The sequence below is a fragment of the Pteropus alecto genome, unplaced genomic scaffold (genome assembly GCF_000325575.1).
Source record: "Pteropus alecto unplaced genomic scaffold, ASM32557v1 scaffold118, whole genome shotgun sequence".
Lineage (NCBI taxonomy): Eukaryota > Metazoa > Chordata > Mammalia > Chiroptera > Pteropodidae > Pteropus > Pteropus alecto.
This window is the reverse complement of record NW_006440654.1, coordinates 195,149-207,583: the sequence shown is the minus strand read 5'-3', so window position 1 is coordinate 207,583 and position 12,435 is coordinate 195,149. Positions and strand designations below refer to the sequence as shown.

The 12,435-nt window shown below is 49.7% G+C and overlaps 2 protein-coding genes across 2 annotated transcripts in view; one reads left to right on the top strand and one right to left on the bottom strand.

The window, feature by feature from the left end:
• Positions 1-3,579, bottom strand: part of ODF3B (outer dense fiber of sperm tails 3B) — a 4,985-nt gene extending 1,406 nt beyond the window's left edge. The window contains exons 1-3 of the mRNA XM_006917840.3: positions 754-3,579; positions 367-570; positions 33-137 (exon numbers count right to left, since the gene is read on the bottom strand). Of these exons, the coding sequence (XP_006917902.1) occupies positions 33-137; positions 367-570; positions 754-862 (418 nt within the window). The 5' untranslated portion in view covers positions 863-3,579. The remainder of the gene's footprint in view (positions 1-32; positions 138-366; positions 571-753) is intronic.
• A 7,921-nt stretch (positions 3,580-11,500) lies between these two features.
• The window catches only part of KLHDC7B (kelch domain containing 7B), a 4,398-nt gene continuing 3,463 nt past the window's right edge, over positions 11,501-12,435 (top strand). The window contains exon 1 of the mRNA XM_025051037.1: positions 11,501-12,429. Coding sequence (XP_024906805.1) covers positions 11,501-12,429 — 929 coding nt within the window. The remainder of the gene's footprint in view (positions 12,430-12,435) is intronic.

Sequence of the window (12,435 nt, the reverse complement as noted above, 5' to 3'; positions counted from 1 at the left end):
CTCCGGGCCGGAACGGGCCTTTCTGGTCTCACCTGGGGTCTGCTGCACCGTGTGGATGCCCCAGTTTCGGGGGGCGATGGTGTGCCGAGGTGCGCTGGGGTACGTCGCGTTCCCCGCCCGCTCCGGGAAGTACCTGCCTGTGGGCCGGACCGGGGGTGTGGGTCAGAACCGGTCTGGGGTTCTGAGATTAGGGGAAAACCGAGCCACGATTTGTCGAAGCCTGGTGGGGCTTGCAGTTCTTTGAGACCCCGATATGGGCTGCCGGATTTGGAGTGTTAGGGTGCCCGAGGGGGAGTCGGGGCTCTGGTGGGGGGTTTCCCTGGTGGCGGCTGGCGTTGGAGAAGCCAGGGTCCCAGGGGTCCTGACCCGGTCCGGGAGTGAGGCAGGGCGCTGCCTGGCGCGGGCGGCCGTAGATGGAGTAGGCTGGGGTGCCGTCGGGGCCGCGCACCGTCATGCGAGCCGGCACCAGGTGGCCGGGCCCCGGGCCGCACGACGTCTGCTGCGTGGGGAGGCGCAAGCCGAAGGTGTAGGCAGGGGCGCGGGGCCGCGACGGGTCGTGCAGGATGTAGCCTGTGGGGCGTCCTGTCGTCACCTCGGGGCCGGGGTGCTCTCGCCCCGGGCACGACCCCCGGCCCCCCTAGAACAGACCTCCTGCTCTCCACCCCGGCGTACAGCACCCCACTCCCAGCGCAGACCTCACTAGCCCCTTCCTCCCCACCCCCACCCGCACAGGCCTGCGCGCGCCGCTAGTACCCGTGTTGGGGGGCAGCTTGTATTTGGGGCCTGGGCCTCTGTAGAGCGCCGCGATAGGCCCACGGGGCCGGTGCGGCCGCCAAGGGCCGACCCAGACGTCCAAGCCCATGGCGCTGTGGGTGCGCTACGGTCTGCAGCACCTGTGGACAGAAGGTGGCGACCCCGGCCCCTCCACCCCGGACTGGCGGGGGACACACATCCCGGCCCCTTCCAGCTCAGCCCGAGCGCGGGGGCGGGGCCCAGCCGGTTTCCCAGGAGCCAGGACAACAAACGGCAGCTTTTTCCGCTCTGTGAGGGGCATGGGGCAGGGACCCGGCACCCAGCTGGGAGGTCAGCTACCATCCCGCATCCCCAAAGTGAGTTCGGTAAGGGAGTGTGCGCGCGCGCCAAGTTTGGACTCAATCCTGCGGGAAGAGAATTCCCCGAGGTTCTAGGGGTCCAGGATATTTTAGGGGCATCAGGCGAGGACACCACGGAGAGGAAGTCTCATGGGGGGCCCAAAGTTGAAGCACTAACCTGCTCCTGTGGCTCCCGGACGAGAGGGCAAGGTGGGGTGCCTGGATTTTCGCCCCGCCCGTCCCAACTCCCGGACCCCATTGTGTCCGGTTCCCGCCTCCTGGCAACCGGACCTGCCGCCCCCTGGCTCCGCCCCCGCCCTGCTGTCCTGGGTGGAGCCGGGTTTTGGCAGGCGTCCCGCTGACTGGGCCGCGGACCGGACTGGGCCGCGGACCGGACCGGAACGCGGAACGCTGGCCTCACTTTTCTCCAGGCTTCAATACGCCCATTCCAGAAATGGACAAATTTGTAGACAAAAAACAATTGTGAGAATGAAGACACTTATTCGAATACACTGCTGTTCGCATAATACAAACAGCAAGTTCAATTTAATTATTATATGTAGAGAGAACTTTGCATCTATTTAAGCTCATGGAATATTTGCAAAAAATAATCATGTACTGGGACACACACACACACACACACACACACAGCTCACACAAGTTGAATAAAGAGGTGTAATGCGACACATAATTGGATCATAATTCGAAACAATTCTAAGCAAACGAAATAATGTTAAAAAACGAAACTAATGTAAATACCTAAAAATTAACGAAATCTCTTTTAAAAACTCCTGGGTCAAAGAAACTCAAGTGCGAAGTTTCAAAACATATACAACACTGCAGAGGTAGATGCCTTCATACCCAGTTCTATACAGGGGTTCTCAAACCCGGGGCCACAGTCTGGAACTGGTCCTGGCCCTTTAGGAGGCGAGTGGCAGGCGGGTGAGCGAAGTTCCATCTGTATTCGCAGCCGCTTCCCAGCGCTGGCATCACCACCTTGGCTCTACCTCAGATCATCAGGCATCAGATTTTCATAGGAGCACCGGTCCCTGGTGTCAAAAAGTTTGGGGACCACTAGGACATAGCTAAAGCTGTGTGCAGAGGGAAACAGCCTTAAAATGACTGTTATCAATAAAGAAACATTTTAAACGATATTTCTCTTACAAACGTCAGAAAAAAGAATAGTCGAGTAAACTAAAAGAATGGGTCCGCTCTGCCCAGCTCTGCCACTCACCTGCCTACTCGGAGAAGAGTAAGGGGGCCATGGGGAGTGTCCAGTGGTCTGGTAGGAATTCCTGGCCTTTGCCAAGTGAGCTCAGCCCAGTGTGCCAGCTGTGCCGTGAAGACCAAGGCGGACTGCTGGAAGCCACTTGTCTGGGGCCTCCAAGGGCTGAAACGGGGCGGCCCGAAGCAGGGGCATCTTCTGTAGAGAATTTTCAAACAATACTCAGTGTGCTGAAGTTGATCTGCTTTCTATTATCCTCATGAGCCCAGCGATTCTAAAGGTCAGAGGTAAAAAACTCCACCCAAAGTTTTTCTTGATCAAGTTTTAAACAATACTGTGATTACTGCTCGGTCTTAGTAGCATATGTGTAAGTTTCCATGAGCAATGTATATTACTTACCCTCTAGTAAGCAGTGTATTCTGTGTGGAAGTTAATTCTGAGGACTTCAGTTTTGGTTGGCAGGTTCAGACTTGTAAATGTTTGTGGAGCTCCAGGCTAGGCTGCCCATCTCCACTCCCTGTGACAACACAAGTTTCTCCCTTCAAGCAGCAGGTCTGATGAGCCATGACACCAGAGTGACTATGACAAGGAAGAAACAACCTGAGTTATTGCAATTCTGTAATGACCACCTCAGTTTTTATTTGTGTTTAAAATTAAAAATATTGAAATAGGGCAAACTGTAAGGCATAATATTTTTGTTTGGCTGGTGCGAACTTTATTGCGTGTGTGAAATATTTTACAGAATTTGAATATTTTAAAGTCATTTCCTCAGTCAAAGCAGCCTCCACCTGTCTGAGCAAAGAATGGTGTTGGGATGTGCAAGGGGTCAGAGAGCAGATCACGCAGGTCCCGCTGTGAGGAAGATACTAAGAAAAGATGAAAACAAACAGCAAACAGAACCAGACCCCAAGATGGGGGAAAGAATCGCTTTAAGGAATCTGCTCTCTCTCTTTCTCTCTCCCCGCCCCCAGATTCCAGTGAAGATTAAACTATTTCAGCAAAACCCAGGTGCTGAGTGATAGGTAAACTCATCCCAGACTTCTCATAGGGGTGGGGAGAAACGGAGAGGAGAGGTGGGGACTGGGAATCTAGAGCTTTTGTCTCGCGGAGGGGATCTTGTTTATAACCAAGAATAGAGTCGTAAGTGTCAAATTAAAGAGCAGGGAAAGGAAATCCAGCAGCAGTGGAATAGAAAAGTTTGGGAGAGTTTCCAAATTAAAAGCAAGAAAACAGAGCAGCAAAAATAATACCTGCAAATAAAGGTGGAGGGAAGAGGGGAAAACGTAAAATTAGAAACAGTACAATTTATAGAATAAAATCATGTTCACAGTAGATGTGAATGGGTGGCAGGTGCTGACGTGGGACTGGATGAGCGGAGTGAGAAGAAGCTATAAAGGGAAAGAAGAAAAGCCTCGCAGATGCATGCGTGGCTTCTCAACCGATATATTTGAAAGATCACATGTTAAGCATAGGAAATCTGGAAAAGGGGTGATTGCCCTCATTTCTCACGTTCAGTGATTTATCTGTAGATCCTGAAATATATAAAAGCATTTATTTTTGCTTTGTTTATTTTCCACTTTTAATTATTCCTCTTTTCTTTTCGATAATTAAAAAAATGTTTTGCTCGTGTATCAGACACTCTTAGGCTCATTTTAGGTCTTTGTAGCCTGGTCTACCTCTAGGGCCACAGGTCAGCCACTTCCTGTGGTGACTGGCCACTTGCACCTTGCTCCTCACCTCAGTCAGCCCGGAAGTGCAGGAAACTCATGAACTCTGATTGGCGGAATTCTGCCCTCTTCCTCCCCTGGAAGACAGGATCGAGAGAGAATGAGCTGACCTGGCCGCTTGGAGGCCAGTGCCATGAGAAGGGACAGTGTGTTCCGGGCCAGCGGTGGCACTTGCGCCCAGCTGGGGTCTCCCTCCGCCAGCCTGCTGCCTGGGGTCGGGCCCCTGTACAGTGGCGCTCATGAGACTTAGCCACAGCTGTGCTTTCTTAGGAACCCAGGATTAGCTGACTTATTTCTCAATCTTCTTTATTTAATTATAAGGACATTTAAAGCTATGGTCATGGTTTCCCCCTAAATACGGTTTAGTTATACCTGTAGTTTTTGATACACAAAATTCTTCTTATTAAGAATATTATTGATTTAAAAATAGCTTAGGCATTAAAAGTTAAGCTGCTATGAACATCTTGACCAGGTGTTTGTGTGGGCAGAGCTTTCATTCCCCTGGGATGAGTGCCCGGCGCCACTGCAGGGTGGACGGTAAGTGTATGTTTGGCTTTTTAAAGAAACTGCCAAACTTTTCAGAGTGGTTGAACCATTTTACATTCCCACCATGTGTCAGAAATCAACATTATGCTCCTGAGAGTCATCCACACTGTTAATGTAGCTTTAATTAATTCATTTTCACTGATTATAGCAGAAAACAGCCACTGAGATGAGGTGCAGTGGGGGGTCACAAATGAATCACAGATGTGCCTTGAGCCATTAATGGATATACGTCTTTGACGGATATAAATTGTAATCCACTTTTAAAATAGCTACTTAAGATTTTACATGGATTCACGTTAAGTACATTGGAGCCGTTTCTATAAACGAGGCGAGTTTGGAGGACTGTGCACAGCAACCACCACCAGTGGGTGCTCTGCATGCTCTGCACCACCACGCCCCCCACCCCCGTTAATGGCACAGTTTGTCTATTAGTCAGTATTTGTTTATCATCGGGGAAATTTTTTGTAATGTTTGGCAAGAATTTAATTTCTTTCGATGTACTTTGTTCTTATTTTTCCACAAATTTTAAAACAAATACATATGGTATTTGACTTCTACTTGCCCTCCACAGTCATCAGGACCAGTGGAGGCAGCCTCCTCCACCAACTCTGGTACTGAACACTTCTAAATAACACACTGATGCCTTTTTTTTTCCCCCCAACAAACCGTTATTTCTTGACTTATTTATTAGATATTGGTTGCTGATGTCGACTGGCCTGGTGATTCTTAACGGAACTTCTAAATGGTTGAGATGTGAGTCTGGATGTTCCTTAGGTGGCTTAGCCCAGGACAGACTCAGCTGGGCGGAGCCAGTCTGCCAGAGACAGCCAGGCCCCGACTGACCCTGGTGTCCTGTCACCAGAACCCGCATACTCCTGAGGGCTGTTTCTGGGCCTGGAAATTCTTTGACTCATTCGTTTTTTGTTACTTCAAGAAACTAGATATACCTAGTTCCTCTTTGGGGAAACCTCCGAAAGTAAAATGTGATGAGGGCTCCTGGTCACCCACGCTGCTGGGACCTTACATGGTGCCTTTGCAACATCTACGACTGGCCTGTGTTGCAGAATAATGACAGCTTGGGGACCGTCGGATAATATTCATCATTTAAGTTATTCGTAGGAGTACAGTTCAGTGGCATTAAATACATTCGCCTCGGCTCTCAGTGCCCCGAACGTTTTAATCATCCCCAACGTAAAGTCTGTACCCATTAAGCAGGACTCCTCTCTCAGCCCAGTGACCTCCTATCTATTGCCTGTCTCTCCGACTGTGACTACTCTGGGTACCTCATACAAGTGAAATCACACCGTTGGTCCATTTGTGTCTGGCCTATCGCACTTAGCAGAATGCGTTTGAGGTTGATAGATGTAGCGGGTGTCAGAGTTTCCTTCCTTTCTCTGTCTGATGCAACGTGTGTACCTACCGCAGTTTGTTTCTCCATCTATTGATGGACATTGGGTCTGTTTTCTCCTCTTAGCTATTGTGAATTGTGCTGTTCTGAACCTGAGTGTACAGGTACATGTCTGAGAACCTGTTTTTAATTACTTTAGGTGTACACGGGTCATATAACAATTCTATGTCTAGCTTTATGAATACCTGCCAAGTCGTTTTCCATTTTCCATCCCCACCAGCACTATATGAGAGTTCTAGTTTTTCCGCATCCTTGCCAGCACTTTCATTTACTACTGTTTTAATTTATAGCCATCTTAGAGGATGTGATGTGGTACCTCGCTGTGGTTTTGATTTGCATTTCCCTAATAACTGAGGATGTTGAGAATCTTTTTATGTGCTTACTAGTCATTTATACATCTTCTTTGGTGAAATACCTATTCAAGTCCTTTGCCCATTAAAAATATGGTCGTTTGTCTTTTTGTAGTTGAGTTGCAAGAGTTCTTTATACATTCTGGATACTAGACCCTTATCAGATATGCGATTTGAAAATATTTTATCCCATTCTGTAAGTCGGTACTTTCTTGATAATGTCCTTTGATGGACAAAAGTTTTACTTTTTGTCGAAGTCTAATTTATTTAGTTTTCTTTTGTTGCTCATTTTTATTGGCATTATATCTAAGGATTCATTGCCACATTCAAGATCATAAAAATTTACTCCTATGCTTTATTTTAAGAGTTTTATGGTTTTACCTCATATTTAGATCATTGATCCATTTAACTTTTGTACATAGCGTGAGGTAGGGGTCCAACATCATTCTTTTGCATGTGGCTATCCAGATATCCCAGCACCTTTTATTGATGAGACTGTTATTCTCCATCGAATGGTCTTGGCACCCTGTCAGAATCAATTGGCTATAGATGCACGGGGTGATTTCTGGCCTTGCAGTTCTATTCTGTTGGTCCATATGTCTATCCTGAACGCCAGTACCGCACGCTTCGAATACTGTAGCTTTGTAGTGAGTTTGGAAATTAGGACGTGTGTCTTCCAACTTTGTTCTTTTTCAGGATTCTTTCGGCTATTCACAGCCTCTTTCAAGTCCATATAAATTCGAGGATGGGCTTTGCCATTTCAGCAAAAAATGGCCATCGGGATTCTTAGAGATGTCGTGTAGAATTCGTAGATCACTAGGATAGCGTTAACGTCGTAATGATCCTGTCTCGCAGTCCATGAACACGGATGTCTTTCCATTGCTTTAGAGCTTCTTTAATTTCTTTCAGCAGTGTTTTGTTGTTTTCAGCATATAAGTTTTTCACTTCCTTGGTTAGATTTATTCCCAAGTATTTAATTCTTTTACATAGTATCGTAAATGGAATTGCTTTCCTAATTTCCCTTTCGAATCGTTTGTTGCTGGTGTGTAGAAACACGACTGGTTTTTGTGTGTTGATCTTATGTTTTGCAATTTCGCTAAAATTGTTCACTAGCTCAAGTTGCTTTCCTGTTGATTCTTTAGGATTTTCTAGGTGTAAGATCACGTCATCTGTGAATTGATAGTTTTACCTTTTCCTTTCGAATTTGGACGCCTTTTCATTTCTTTCTCTTCACTGGTAGCTCTGGCCAGAACCTCCGGGACAATGCTGAACAGCAGCAGCAGAAGCTGGCGTCTTTCTTTGTGCTGATTTTAGGGGAGGGCGTGGTCTCAGTCTTTCACCATTGAATATGACGTGAGCTGCGGGTTTCTAAAAAATGCCCTTTAGCATGTTGCAGTAATCCCCTTTGATTGTTGGTTTCTGAGCATTTTCATCGTGAAAGGGTACCAGATTTCGTCAAGTGTACTTTCTGTGTCAGTTGGGATGATCATGTGCTTTTCTCACTTTGTTCTATTAATGTACTCTAGTACATTAATGTAGTTGAAAAATTAATGTATTCTAATCGATGTATTACATTAATTGATTTTCCTATGTTGAGCCACCCCTGCATTCCTGGGATAAATCCCATTTGGCCATGGTGTCTAATATTTTACTATGCTGTTGGGTTTGTTGAGGATTTTTGCATCTATGTTCATGAGGGATACTGGTTGTAATTTTTTATTCTTGTGATGTATTTATTTGGCTTCGGTATCAGGGGAATGCTGGCCTTATAGAATAAATTAGAAAATGTTCCTGCTTCTTCAATCTTGGGAACGAGTTGGAGAAGGATGGTGTTAGCTCTTCTCTAAATGTGCGAGAACATTCAGCAGTGACGCCGGCTGGTCCTGGGTTTTCTCTTGGGGGCTTTTGATTCTGACACAATCTCTCTATTGTTATAGGTCTGTTAAGATTTCCTATTTCTTCTGAGTCTTTTCTGGTAGTTGGCATGTTTCCAGGAATTTTTCCATTCGCTCTAGGTTCTCTAATTGGTTGAGGTATAATTGTTCCCAGTGTTCTCTTCCAACCCTTCTCTTTCCGTAAGGTCAGTAGTAATGTTCCCACTTTTGTTTCTGATTTTAGTTGTGTCTTTCTCCTTTTTCTCTCGGTCAGTCTAGCTGTGTTTGTCAGACACTTAGCTCGACTGCCCAAGAGAAGTCAGTTCGTTGCTTTCATTGGTTCCGCTGTTTTCTTTGAACTCTCCACGATGAAGACACTCACAAGACCTTATCCTCGTTTTACGAAGTTACTCTCCATTTAGGTTTATAATATGCTCCCACCTTTTGTTGCTGCTGATCTCGGTCCTTCTGGCATCCTTAGTCCTTCCGTCTGCTATGATTTTCTTTATGCCTGAAAAAATACAGAGTTTAGGATTTCTTTTCAAAAAGACTAGTTGTCTGAAAATGTTTTTTATTTTGCCTTCGTTCTTGAAAGCTGTATCTTTTAAGCCTAGAATCTTAGATTGGAAGTTATTTTCTTTCAGCAAGTTGGAAATTTCATCGCGCTGTCCTCTGGCCTCCATCTTCCCGTCGCTGAGAAGCCGACGTAAGGCTGCCATTCCCTGCGGCTAACCCGGCCGCCCGGCCGCCCTGGGGACCTCCCGTCTGCGGGCTCGCTGCGGTTTTACCTGCCGCATGTTGGCCCTGGCTCCTTTTCTCTTCCTGTGTGAGACGCTTTGGGTCCTCTGAACCTCTGAATTGTCTTTCATCAGTTGTCATCTTTGTCACATTAAGTTATCCAATCCCCGAATGTGGCAAATGTCTATAACAACTTAGAATAAGAAACATTTTAACTTACATTTGAACTGAATATAGCAACTGATTTCAAGATTTAGACAATGTTTAGACAGAATTTAGATGTTCTCCCCTTTGGAATAAGAGGCGACTTCCATTATGATTTCTTTCTTTCTTTTCCTTTCCATACTTAGTCATTATTTAACATTTTTTTTGTATGCCTCTTCCATTAGGAGACTCCCCCTTAATATTTGTATTAAACTTCACAGCCACATTATCAATCATTATTTAAATGAGTTTGTCAACGTCACATTTTAAAGTGATGTGCATGTTTTCTTCATCATTCCCATACTGTCAAATATTTACATGTTTTAATTTTTCCTCTATAAATCATATTGTATTGTTTCTCTTTTTTAAATAACTTTTTTTTTTGCATAAAACTTCCCAATTCTTTATGAAATATTCCTTGTTGGCTATAATTATTAAATTTGGGATTTATACTTTCTAAGCCTTAAACATTATTCTAGACTTGTTTATACATATACAAAACACACGTGCTTGGATGAGTTTCTGTGCTCGGTTCTCTCCACTGCAGTGTTTGAAGGTATCACTTGGTGGACATATCTCCCGTTCTCTGAAGCAGCCTGGGGCTCAGACTGACGACAAGGGCCCTCGGAAGCTGGGCAGCGATGCCCGATGGCATTCTCCATGGCCTATAAAGGGGTGCATGTGGGGATGTCATCATCCTCTCAAGGTCTTTGGACCCCAAACTTAACCAAGAGGCAGAGCCTGCGACTGGGGCGGAGAATAAGGGCAGTGTCCAAACAGCCCGCCCCCGACTGAGGTCCACCTTAAAGCATGGCCCACCTTCCACCCTCTGTCATCTGATATGCTCGGGGAGCTAAGAGGTGACCAAATGGGGGAGATATCTGAAGCTCGGCAGAGCCCAGGCTGGGTGCCAGGGACACTCCTTGGCCATCGCCTTGCTGCTTGAGTCAGTGAAAAGTCCTGTGTCCCAGCAGAAGGAACAAACACATGTTTGGGGGTGGGGTGGGGTGGGGGGTGGGTAGTGCTGCTTTGTTCCAGGGACTCCAGGCTCTTTTTCATGTCTAGGCCTCACCTGGCGCCTGTCCCAAGACTCACTCCTGAGATAAGCTTAAGTGAGACACAGATGGAAGGGACAAGTCTCCTCCCGAGACGCCATATGCAGAGGGGCAGCCAGGTGCCTGCCCAGCAGAGGCATTTGCATGCCGGCCTGCAAGGGGCCTGGGTCCCAGCGTGGAGGGTGGGGTGGAGTGATGAGGCTGGGGTGAGGGAAGGTTGGGGACCGAGATGAGACACACAGGGCCAGAGGTTTCTGAAGGGCGCCGGGGCTGGCTGGCAGGCAGGCGTGCTCAATGGGAGTGGGTCAGGCTGGGCTCAGGGCTCCCCAGGGGCCTGGTGAGAGCAGCATCTGGGCAGCCAAGACAGTCCAGGGGTGCCGGAGGAGGCCCAGGAGGCTCTAGAAGGGCCAGGTGGGTTGTCATAAGCCGGGCCTATAAAAAGAGAACTATAACTTTTGGATTTTCTTTATTTCATTCATTTTTTTCTCCTAATGGCTTAGAAAGTTGCTGTTGAAAACTGTCCTGTCTCTGCTGAACTCAGGTGGGAGGAGGTCCTGAGCAGCCGGGCGTGTCCCAGGGGAGAGCAGGGTAAGGACCCACTTCGCACCGAGAGTGACGGGAGGTCACGCCACCAAGCAGCCCATCTCTGTGCTGGGCAGTGCTCGGTGCCAGGCCCATGCCCTCCATGGCCTCCCTCCTTGGTCTGAGCCCCGCCGTGGGCTGGCACCACTGCTGTGTCCCCACCTCCCCCTCCCCAGCGTCCTCTCCGGTTTCCGGTAACTGTATCAGGCTGCATCGTGTTGCTCAGGCTCCAGATCACATCTCCCTGTGGCTGACTCTTCCTGCCAGGGCCCCTGAGACCGGACCCTGGCTTGGAGGAGGGACACTGGGGAGTGGGAGGAGTTTGGGGGTATGAGGGTCTATCAGGCAAAAGCAGTGGGCTGGGATGCAGGACAGCGTTGAGGGACATTGCTATTTGCCACTACAGAGAGGGGTGCAGGGGCTAGGTGGGGGGCCCAGAGAGGCCCCTGAACTCCCGAAGCTGTTGCAGGTTGTCCCCTGATAACTCCGGCTAGGCCTGACTGACAAACCCCTAAGCCAGGTCCGGGCTCAGGGAGCCCCCTCCCAGGCCAGGCAGAGCGACAGCCCCAGAGCAGTCCACCTTAACGGCAGCGTGCTGGGCGGGGTGCTCCGCGGTGCCATCTGGGCTGACAGCAGCCGGCCTGACTGCAGGACGGGCTCGCGCGGGGCACACGCAGCTCCTGGCCTGCGGCCCGGCACCATGATCCAGGGACTCTCAGAGCCTGCTGGCCCTGGCTGGGGCTGGGATGGGGACGGGGATGATGACTGGGACAGCGCCGTGCTCACCCTGCTGGCACTGGCTGTGGTGGCTGCCACCGCACTGGCCTTGCACTGGTTTGGCTCTGGGCAGGACCTAGAGGCAGCAGGACCAGCGTCCACAGGCCCCCCGGCCCAGCCCCTGGCGGGTGGAGCTGGGCCAGCCCTGCCCCCAGAGTCCGAGGTCAGTGGTGGCCTCCAGGGACAGAACTCCGGGCAGGGGGAGCCAGACCTTCCAGGATGCGGCCAGGGGAGTTCGCCGACAGCAGGCACCCAGGATCTGCAGCCCCCAGGAAGCGGAGACCTGGCTGCCATAGCCGTACCTGCACCCAAGACTGTTGGCGAGGTGGCCAGCGGAGGGGCCTTGGGACAGCGGCATGGCGATGCCACCCCAGAAGCCCCCCAAGGTAAAGGAAGGGAGCACCTCAGGCCAGGTGCTGCCCTCCTGGGTAAGAGCCAAGTAGGGGGTGCCTCCGCCCCTGTCCTGATACACTTCACTCCTCGGAGTCTGAGCAAACAGGTGGAGGGGCGGGTGGAGGCAGGCGGTGTCCCGGACAAGGTGCCAGCTCGCCAGGCCCAGGTCCGCACAGTGGAACAGTATGCTACCTCCTGGCAACAAGGAGTGGGGCCACCTGGCTTCCTGGGGAGAGGCCCAGGTGGCCGGCGGTGGCAGGTGGATGACAGCTCAGGAGCTAGAACCTGCTGCCCCCCAAAGCTGGACCCCCTACGCCTGGGCACTGTGGTGAGTGTGTGGGACGCTGTGGATGCAGCTGGCAACCTCTCTGCAGGCTTCCAGAGGTCCCCTTATCCCCAGGAGCTGCCCCCATCGGACACCGTGCAGACCGGGCCCCTGACAGATGTCTCAGAGATGGGGCGTGG